Source organism: Aythya fuligula, chromosome 3, assembly GCF_009819795.1.
Source record: "Aythya fuligula isolate bAytFul2 chromosome 3, bAytFul2.pri, whole genome shotgun sequence".
NCBI classification, from domain to species: domain Eukaryota; kingdom Metazoa; phylum Chordata; class Aves; order Anseriformes; family Anatidae; genus Aythya; species Aythya fuligula.
The window spans coordinates 80,419,777-80,431,200 of NC_045561.1; the positions used below are offsets into that span (position 1 = coordinate 80,419,777).

At 37.4% G+C, this 11,424-nt stretch overlaps 1 protein-coding gene across 5 annotated transcripts in view; it reads left to right on the forward strand.

Moving 5' to 3' along the window:
• L3MBTL3 (L3MBTL histone methyl-lysine binding protein 3) overlaps positions 1-11,424 on the forward strand; it is an 86,239-nt gene that overhangs the window by 13,622 nt on the left and 61,193 nt on the right. For 4 of the 5 annotated variants that reach the window (XM_032185556.1, XM_032185560.1, XM_032185555.1 and 1 more), the window contains exon 3: positions 9,965-10,088. In XM_032185556.1, coding sequence (XP_032041447.1) covers positions 9,965-10,088 — 124 coding nt within the window. The remainder of the gene's footprint in view (positions 1-9,964; positions 10,089-11,424) is intronic. The other variant, XM_032185558.1, reaches the window with a different exon arrangement.

An 11,424-nucleotide genomic window follows, 5' to 3' on the forward strand; every position in this document is an offset into this window, starting at 1 on the left:
ATGGTGATGTACATAGAATAATGAAAGGTTATTCTTCAGAGATGACAGGCCAGGTAGCATTTTGGTTTGTCTGTTTGTTTTTAGTAATGCAAGAGCAAGGAGATACTCTAGGAAACTGAAATGAAGCCATTCTAAAACTGACTGAAGGAAGAATATTTTCCAACAATGCAAAATTACCCTGAGGAGCTCAGTGGACCAGAGAATATCAAGACTCAGTGAAGACTAGACATTCATGTAAATAAGAAAACAATTAAGCGTGTTAGACTAGTAAGGATTTTAAGCTTTCAAAAGAATTGTAACAACTTATTTTTCAGGGTTGCTTCTAAATAATGACAATGAAAAGGGTGACTAATCTCTTGAAGCTGTAAACGTGCTCACAGAAAATACATCATGCTCTTTGTGGAATTCTGAGAATAGGGTTGATTTGAATGGTCTACCTGAATTTTCTTGTTTGAAGCCTATTTTAATACTGTGTTATAGACTTCAAGAAAATGGCCTTATGTAGCAGTTACTTCTTGTAAACTTGTATGTGTCTTTAAAAAAATTTTAATATCCTTGTTCCACTAAAGACCCATTGCCATGTATTTACATTGAAATACAATTGAAAAATGCAGTGAAAACCCTGTAGTAGCCGTGTGCACAAAACCAAAGATTGTATTTTTCTTGATTGGTAATAGATTGGAGTTCCTGATTTTTATGCAATAAATAATATGCAATAGCTGAACTCTGTAGTAATGTATTGCTCACATACCCAGCCCCATCAACAGAGGTTATCAGGCAAGCATAGCTGATATAGCTGTATGTAGCTAGCAAAAGGAACCACTTTTTTAAAGAAACACTTCATTTTTGTGAATACAAGTTCCTCCATAAATGAAACTGGTGAAAACCATTTTAAGTAATGTCAAACACTTGAAATATTTACAAATAACTTTTCTCAATGTTCTCTAGACTTTGTTCATATTTAAGTTTTCTTATGATGCAGAAGAACAACCAGATATAGGTAATTATTCTTTTTTTTTCCTTTTTGTTATAAAATCCTATGGCCAGTTTCATGCCTACTAGACTTCAGAGAGATACACCGCACCAGGGGGCAGTCATTTCCTAGCTTAATGAAAATGAGGGAGCCATGTCAAGCCTCTGTTCTCAGCCATCCTGTGGTCTCTTATGTATACATCTATACCAAAATCAGTAAAATGCTGAATATGTTCTCTTCCCGTGATTTTGTGCCATGTTAATTGTTAGATTTTTGTCATCCATAATTGGAGGAGGCTGTAGAAACACATTCTCGTAACAGATTTACTTAAAACTTGTTAGTAAAAATAGTCTTAAAATTGTTAATATTTCTTGAATGCTGTTTTGAGCATTCTCTATGACAGATGAATAGTGAATATTTGTGGAAAATGCTAGAATTTCAAATTATACAGAGGAAAAGGAGAATTAAAAATTATACAGCATGATGCACTGTAGACCAGGAAGAAAAATTTTAGCATTGTATATTGGGAGTTCTTTCAAGATGTGTAAATAAAACAGAAAACGTGAATTCCAGTTTAAAATAGTTTACAAATCACAGAATGCCTTCATGTGGCAGACTAAGTAATATATGCTCTTCTGAAAAATGTCAGTGCTCAACAGTCACTCTGCATGGTGTGAATGTGAATGTGAAATACTTTTTTTTTTTCCTTGAAGTCCATGTACTGAGTGCAGGCAGTAACACAATCACTTCAAGATTTAAATGTACTCATTAAATTGGAAAAGCTGTAATAATTTATAATTACTTCCTATCATGGTGACATAAGTTTATGAAGTACTTCATAATGAGTTTGATTTCCAGTGCTTGTACTTTGAGAGTAAACTGTTACATACCGCATGGACAGAGTTTTGGTCACCATTTCCAACTTGCAAATTGTGATTGCACTGAAAAAAAGAGACAAAAATTAAGAAATTAAGAGAAATAAAGAAATTAACATGTAGATAGAGTTAGGCAGCTAATATTGCAGAAAAACAGCTATAATAGTGGAATAGGTAGAATAACGGTCAGCTAAGGAGCAGTGCTGGGTGTTTTCAGCCAAGAAAGTAAGGAAGGTAGCTGAGATTCAGAGCGCTGTGTTTTGGACTTAACAGGTGCAACAGCTCAAGACAGTAGCATGCATCCCTCCACCTGCCTGTTCTGTAATCTATTCACTCTGTAGTGAGATAATTAACGTTTTGAAAACAAGTTACTTTTTTCTCATGTGATTATAAGGCAGAAATACCGGCTGTGTTTCAGGCAGTGACTAACTGCAGTGCTTTCTTTGTGTAAGGCCAGTTCTCTTCTCCTGCAGCAGCATGGGCTACACTTCAAATTCAAAGAGTCAGTTCTCCATCGGGCTGAGGGTTTCTGCAAGAAACATCAACTAATGGGCAGCAGCTAAATCACTGTCCTACCAGGAAGGCATAATTAAGAGAGGTGCTGGATTCTTTTCAGGGAAGCTGGGAAGGAGTAGTATAGGGAGGAGAAAGCAAGGCAGGATAGACTTTTCTCAGATCACATGTGAGCCCCAGCAGATGTACCTAGTGGTCTTTCACCACCTGGAAATGCCTTTCTTCTCTTGCATTCTAATGTAATTAGAATTAAGCTCAGCCTGTTCTGTGCTTCATTGCCATGGATTTTTGGTTAACTCTGTGCATTGTGATAAAATGTCATGTTACCTTCGACCTTGTAAAAAAGAAAGACCAGCCAGGAAATTCCACTATTAAAACTACTAAAACTCCAAAGTCAAGAAATGCCAGAATTAAGTTTGCCTTTGGATCTTTAATTGGGCTTCCCCATGAGTGGTCATGATCGTAGTCTTTACTTATTGGATCACATGCTATTTTACCACAAATTCTACTACACTGAAGAAATGGGAATGAAACATGGTTATTTACTAAATAGTGATTTTCTACTGCATTGTTTGCTGTATATACTCTTAGACTTGTAAATATTCAGGCAGAGGATATCAGGAAGAAAAAGGAATAGTTTTGTGATTGGTGCAGGTCAACACCACACGGGAAGGCCTGGTGCTGCATTTGCTCATATCACAGCCTTCCTATGTGGTGCTGAACGACTCACTGAAACCAAAAATTTGGCAGGTAGCCATTTGTTTTGTATTTGTCATTTGTTTGGTTTCCCTGGGAGATATTAACATCTGGTATTTAGAAATGTTCTGGCTGCAATAATTTGGAGCCAGGGGTGCTCTATAGGTCAAGCTCTGGATCAATAAGCATCTTGGCAGTCAGGAGCATAAATATGTCCTGACATATCCAACAGAGCCTTGACTTCTGGCTCTGGCATGGATTTATGTGTTACCTTAAGAAAACCTCTTTGGTTGCAATTTCCTAGTCAAGTGGAGATAAGACAGACTGAGTTTGCAGTGGGGAGACATCACAGAGAAGCCTTCTGGTGCTAAGATAATTCTTGAGCAATCTGGAGGGAAAAGTTTGAAGAGACTGAAAATGGCTAAGACTAGAGTAGCTAATAGCTAAGTTTCCTCCAGACAAGACTGAGGTTTGGGGAAATGTCAGTCTCTCACTAGAGGTATATGTATGTCAGTCTCTCTTTCTAAAAGTGCATAATTGCTGATGGTACCTAGGTTTTCAGCTGAGAGTGATAAAGAAAATGTCCCTTTTATTATTTGGGGGGCGAAAGTTGTAATTTGATAGTAATCCTTTCAACTGTTTCCTGTTTGTGCCTGCCAGGATAGGAGAGAAAGGTTGCTTTAGGATACAAATTGTTAGCTCTTCTTTATTACTGCAGGATCTGCTTATTGCAGTGGTACTGAAGCATCTTAAAATCAATTGAGGATTGCTTGAAGTACCTGACTTCCTTGCTGAGAGCATCATGACAGAAATGAGTGATTCCAGTCTGGGGGTCATGGATCAAAATCACTGCCTGTTGATCGTAGTGTGGAATTTAATCTATGCTGATGACGATTTAGGGAGCTCTAAATAGCCCAGGATCTTACTTAGCTTGTTCGTCTTTTGCCATGTTGGAGCATGCAGGCTGGATCTGTCCTCTTCTCTAAAAGAGGGGAATAGCCAGGTGCTGGGACTCATTTCCCTAACCTTCTATATATGTGAAAGAATCAAAATTTTGTGACCAGACAAACTCCAGAAGTCAGGTGCTTGACAAGGACTTTGAAACAAGCCGGGAGCAGGGTTCTCAGACTGATGAAGAGCTAGGAAGAGGTATTCCTGTTCTTTTTGTGAGTGGCTGAGAACAGACATACTGTTTTAGGAGTCGTTTTGCAATGCATTGTAACAGTAATTGATAGAGTGCCTCAAGCTTTTTAAATACATACTCCTTGTTATATCAGGTTTGTTGTTTGTTTGAAGAAAATAAGCAGTCATTCTGCTTCCAAACAATGGAGAGTAAATAAGACTGACATCACTAGTTGAAGAGAGAGTATAAAAATACCCGACAGCTGCCTCATTTTCTGAATACTATCCAGCCTGTGCCTGAGGCAGGGGTTCTGTGGAAAAAATAGTATGCAATCATTCATGTGAAGACTTTATCACAGACATACACACAGCAAAAGGGGTATGGTTGAATAGACAGGTTGAATAGACAAGTTGAAAAAACAAGTTGAATCTGACATTTACTAACTTATTCAGATTAAATAATATTTTAAAAAAGTTTGGCATGTAATAGCAAATGGTTGGACATACAATGTCTATAGGCGATTCCTTTGCTCTGAAGAGAGGAAGAGCTGTAGAATGCCAGAAAGGCCTTAATTTGTATGAGCAGTCTCACTGAAATCACTGGGGATGTTCAAGATTGAAATCAGGAATGTTTGCTAGGTAGAGATCAGAGTATAGTTTTTTGTATTCCTGGTGTCCCAGGGTCCTCTTTACAGAGTGTTGTATAATTCCATTACTTAAGTCTAGTTATTTCATAGACATGATGAACATTTACCCAATCTATTTGTTTTGGAGAACACAAAATTTTCAGGTTGCATCTGAGCTAGTCCACAATCACACTGCTTTGTGGTCAATATAAGTTTTATTCTTGAAGTTACTCTCAGAGTGCAGTAACAATTGTATTTATTGCAATGAATTCTTTGTCCTAATCTCGCCCAGTAGATGGTAGTGTTGGCCATGTTTTGTAATTTATTTTAGAGTGTATTAAAATTCATTTTTTCCTTTTTTGTCTTCTGCATTTGATTTGCCTTTTTTAATTATTTCTTTCTATTTTTTATTTTTTTTTTTATTTATTTCTGCCTCCCCTCCCAGATAATATTTTTACCTCATAGAAAACAATAGTAGTCTTTATTCTGGTTTGATATCTCTGTGTACTGATGAGATCTCACATATTCCTAAAAGGGCAGAAGTAACAGTATGTTGAGTTAATCTGATCTTTGTTGCTCTGAAGTAGACACATACAGTAGCAGGGAATTAATTTAGAATGGGTTGTATATATTTTTTCCCAATAGGTTTGAGTTTCTAAGAACTAATCTGCAATATGGTGGACTGTTGTAATTGTGTGCAAAGTTATTTTCATCTCACATTGAATGACAAATACTGAATATTTTTATGAAATCTGGAACAAGATAACTAAAGGCCCTTTCAACATATAATTCCCCTAAATAAATCTACAGAATGCCTCCTAGCCTGCATGATAACACAGATTACTTCTATTAGAAATAAAAAGGTCCTAAAGTCACTGGAAAGGGACAGAGGAAATCCATCTGTAGAATTATGCATTATCAGGTTCTGGACCCCTTTCACTGAGAAAAAGTGAATTTCTCAGCTGAGTGCAGCACATGGTAGGCAAGGCTAATCGAAAGGCTGGAGTACCACTTTCACATGAGGAACAGAAGCAGCTTGTGTTTAGCCTGGCAAAATGAAGCTTGGGGGTGCATAATTCCTAACTTCAGATGTATATCCAGAGACTAAGCACTGTGGAGAAGGAAGGGGTGTTTAATCCATGGAGTAATGTTGTGTTAAGAATAAGTAGGCATACACTGACTGTGAATAAAGTAAATGGAAAGTTAGAAGAAGGTTTTTTGAGAAAGAGCTTTTGGAAAGCTGTTCTTTTTTGTTGTTGTTTTGAGAAAGAACATTAAAGAAATGTTGCATGAAAGAACATTGAAGACTTTCAGTAGAGTTTACAAAAAATTGGGCAATTCTGCCTTTGCAGCTGAACTGTTTATGAAATACTTTGGCTGCTACAATTGCCTGCAGAAAACAAAGGTTTCATCTCAGTGACTTATGATACCTGTTCCAGTCCTGTGTAAATTTTAATGAAATTTTAATTAAAAAAATATTTATAGATAGTAATTTTTGAACCCTGTAGAAGAAGTTAATGTGTGGACAGTCAGAAATGTTTTGGAAACTATTTTTAGTGCTTGAACAATATTTATTTAAACCTTGATTTCTCTCAATGTGTTCTTTATTTGCTGTATGAATATTAAAATGTTCCTGTGTTAAATTGACACACATAAGCTGAAGTGCTGGTGTATCAGGGCATCATTTCCCGAGGATGTGAAAATGTATCTCAGTGGAAGTATGTATGTTTAGAAGTTGCTGTTTAATTTCTTTTTGATCCTTTAGCAGTGGAAACCACAGAACATGGTAGTTAAGTAAGTTCTGTGTTGCATACTTAACCGCTAACAATTGGACTCATTCTGCCAACCCAGCTTATGACACATTTGTGTTAAATGAAAAGAATTGCAATAACTTTAAAATGTGTATTCTTGCCCTTGCAGCTCACCTGTAGGAGGAAAGTGAAATTTCCTATCAATTGTTACTTTTATTTCTGTTTATTTTACTGTTTTTATTTTACTTGTGTTTTATTTTTACATGAAACCTGTTGAGATTTCTTCTTGTCTTCTTAAGACCTTTCTTTCCATTGGATGGGATAGAGGATTGTCTTAAAAGGTTACTTAACATTTGCAAACATATTTAACAAAAGACTGGATTTAACAGGATTAAATTCACACCCAACAACCTTTATAATTTATTTTCTTTTAAACAGTGAAGTGACAAAAATTAGGCTTCTTTGTGAGATTATTTTAAAAGTACCTGATAATGGCCTGACTGTTTCCATCCATTTTACTGTGCTTTAAAGAAGAGAGGTTTCAGGAAATTCCTGTCACCTAATGCGAATTTATATATTTACTTAAGGAGTTTTGTGGCTAAGAAAAACATTTTTACTTCTCACAAAGCTTTTGGTTGTTCCACAGAGATTTGCTCAATGCCACCATTTCCTTCTCTGTATCACCAGCTTGGGCCTGCAGACTGTCAAGGCACCTGAAGAAATACATGAAGTGAAGATTATATAGGAAGGAATGCCCATGTTATACCATGTTATATTTTATCTTGGAACTTGGATCAACAAAATACAGGAAATGTTCTAAGAGAGCTTTTTTTTTTTTTTTTTTTTTTTTTTTTTTTTTTTTTCTGTCATGCTTCCAATAGTAGATGTTAGTTGGCACATTGTTCTGGCAGCTCTTATGCTGTAAGGGCTTCATGCAGCGTATTGCTCTGTACATATATTTGCCCTGATTTTAAGCAGTTAAGCTTCATCACAAGTTTTCCATTGCTGCTCTTCCCCAACTAAAATCAAAATCAGAGCACGACTCCCCAGATCCAAGGCACTTTTCTGGTCAGCTATTGAAAACTCGTGTTGAAGTTGTAGTTTGGGAAACAGCAAGCAAAAGCAGTCATTGTCTGCAACAAGTTAGTGTCTGAACACTTACAGGGGTTGAGCGAGAGGTCCCTGACACCCAATTTTTTGCACAAGGCTGTGCACAAAGTGCACAAAGAAGTTTTGCAGGAACCAGACTGGGCCGCTGGCCTACAGGCGGTGTTGTGCTGTCCTGCCCACTGAGACAGAAGACAGTACTAGCCACACTCCCTCGCTAAGCCCAGCTTGGTGTAACGGCCCAGCTGTTAGGCTATCTCTGCTTTGAACAAGTCATAGGGTAGCCAGGAGCCTTCTCTCAAGTTGCCTGATTTTAGGCATTTCAAATGTGTCAGTCAGCCCACTGAAGTCCTGAAAGGCCATGTGATGGCAGAATGACAAGAGTTATGCATTGGTGTACTGCAGAAAGCCCTAGTGGAAAAGCAATGTGCGTGTGCTGTCAGGGCTTAATGCTGATCAGACCATGCAGAAATGCTCCAGGTATTAACTGGACTCTTCAAAAATACCTGTGGTGTGCATGTGTTGTAGCTGACGTTGTGTAAAGGCACAGGGGTTTGCAGCAGTTGGTCAGTAACCTGGGTGCAGCCTATTGGTTGCTGTGGTGCAGCATGGCGTTTGTGTCTGTATCCATGCCTGCCTGCTGAGGTGGCTAGTGTAGCAGTACTGCAGCCTGTAGAAACATTCCAGGTTTTGCCGTAGCATTCACCTATTTCTGAGGCAGCAGACAAAGTAGAAATAGCTAAAAGTAGCTTAGCAAAAGTAGGAACAAGATGGGGTACTGAAGTCAGCTGTGAGACACAGGGATCCTCTTCCAAACGGTAACTCCATTTCTTCTCTTTCGTTGGAGTAGCATAAATGTCTGTCTACAAACTTGAGTATGGGTGTGTGGTGTTACTTACTGCATTTGGTGGCCTTTCAAAGCTGAACTCATAGTCATTCAGTCTAGAAGGATTTATTGACAGCTTGTCCACAATTGCATTTCTGTTGTGAAAGTAGCTGATTATAAGTAAATAACTTGGCTCCAGAAGTCGTGTGTGTGGTCCTCCTCTTCTTCCTTTTCCTCTGCTCGGCTAATTATTTCTTAGCTGGTAGTTTTTGTAGGACTCTTTGCAAATGCTGAGACTGGAGAGCCTATGTTAGTGAAAATGCTGCCAGGGTATTTAAGTCATGAATCTCACCCTTGCTTCTAGTCAGAATGGCTTTCTTTCAGTATCAGACCACAGCAGGGTAGTGTGATAGCTCAAGTGGACATGGTTCATCCTGGACCCTCCTGAGGCATGGAGGAGGTGGATATAATGCCAGGCAATTGTTCCCCTTCTCATTTTCTCAATGTTAAATTGTCTAATTAGAGAAACAAATATGCTTTATGCTACTGCCCTGAAGAAGTATTCCAGCAGGTGGGTGCAGGGGAGCTTTGAAAGTCTCTCTTGGACCTAATTTTTCCTGTTGATCTCTTTTGGTCACAGCATCTCACTAATGGAGACCTGTGGTAAAGCTCTAAGAGTTACACCCCATTGCTATTTTAAGTAGACTGTCATAGACAAAATACTGCCTTTAGTTCAACCTATACAACCAGCTGGGCCTGCAAACCAAGTAGTGTCTAGGAAGCTGGAGGTTTATTTTCGTCTGGTAGCACTGTAATTATTACAGCATTTGGAAGAAGCTTTTCTGCTGGCGGCAGGATGGTATAACTCACAGTGGTCCTGTGTAAGCCCAGCATGTGGGATATTGTTGAGCCTTGCTTCTGGCTGACAGTAATATCACATTCAGCGTGTAATTAAACAGTTCATAAACTGCCTTGAGATGTTTGTTTACGGGCACTTTACAGCAGAGAAGTATGGTGTTTTGCAGGATGCTGAAATTTCTGTGTTCAGTGAAGCATTTGTATTTGATATTCAGTTCCCTTTTCTTTGATGAAAATACTCAGTGACCAGAGCACATTATTTTGCTGGCAATGAAGTACATATGGCTTGGTGATTTTCCCATGAATTTCTATTACTGATTTTTTGATTCTTTTGTTTCAGCTACATATCAAAATAATTGATATAGATACGTGTACATGCATCTGTATTGATATTTACATTAAATTAAAATTTTAAATAACAAAATGAGTTTGTGTTTTGCTTTACAGAAATAATGCTTGTTTATGATTACTTGGGGATAAGCAAAAACACTTAGAAATTGGAACACAGAATATGGTGAGGATACTGTGTAAAAACTCTAGGTGAATAGAAGAAGATGCTGCAAGAAAGCATTAGTAAATTTTTGCTGTACTTTATGCCATTTGTTTTGTTTTACCAGTTTAGAGTGAATGAATTTGGAGCCCTGGAGGTGATTACGGATGAAACTGAGATGGAAAATGTTAAAAAGGCCACTGCTACCACAACATGGATGGTTCCAACTGCTCAAGAAGGTCAGCTAAGAGGTCACTGCAACTTTCTGTGATTGTATTTTGTTTAATATAACAGTTTTTCAAAAACTGTTTTATTTTGCCCCCCAAAATAAAATAAACTTATTCACTTAATGCACAGAGTATCTCTGATGATCTTACCTGTTTCTTGGGGTGTTAATACTTATGAAAATAAATGTATTTTAAATTAAAAGGAAATAATTCCACTGTTAAACATCTGAAGTTGAACTACAGCCATATTTTTTTTCTAACTAATTTTTTCTGAGTTTAGAACTGGTATTTTTCTATTACATTTTATTTAATTTGAAAAGAAGTCAACATCTTACTCTAAATTATTCATAATTTTTTAGATATTATTTTTATTAAGCTGGTTTTCCAGCTTGCCCACAGATTTTACTAACCTCCTACAGTTTGTTTGTGACTGAGGTCTGTAAACTGCCTTCATGTAATATTGGTTGCTACTCAACTCCTACCACCAGTCTCAATGTACGTAGTATCTGTCTACAAAATAAGGTGCTAAATGAGATACTATGTTTCCTTGATTTAAAGTACTGATGTAAGTAAATACCTTTATTGTGCAAATAAAGTTAGTTTACATGGTCAGAATTCCGAAAATTTTGAGGCAGTGATGGAATATCATGAAAGGGAATATCACAGCTGTTTTGTGATTACTTACAGCTCCACTTTTGCAAATAATTGAAACACTTATACCAGTGGGAAAGTACTTTGGACCTCAGCCATGAAGTCTAAAGCTTCAGACCACATTTTGTTCGATAGGTTTCCAAGTCAGCGATAATTTCTCAAATATTCAAGATTCAAATCTGTGATGAGAGTGACAGCAATGCGATAATATAGTAGCACAGCAGATTGTATCTTTAGGCTGAGAGATAACAGTTACCTATAACAAAGCATGCAATTTCATCCCCTACAGTCTGGTAAACCTAAAAAAAATAAATCTCACTACTGAATTAAAGTGTGTTTAAGGGCATGTAAACATATTAAGTAATCATCACAAATATCTTGCATAGTCCTTGATTAATTTATTGCTCCCCAAAGATGTAATATTGCTAATATTTTCAATTATGAGAGGAAATGGTTGTTTTGAACCTCTAATGACACTGGAGTGTCATTATCCCATAAATAATGTATTACTCTGGTGGAGATAGTCTGCACACAAGAGTTCATTTGAATCCATCTTTAAAAACAGTTCGGTGCTCAAGCAAAAGAAATGGTGACTTGAAATGTGCCTTTTGCGGGTGCAAAGTCAACAGCCTGCTTTAGGAACTGGAGAAGTTTAGAATGCTGCATGCTTGCCTGTGAGTAAAAGAAACAGCATCCTCTCCTAGGCTGC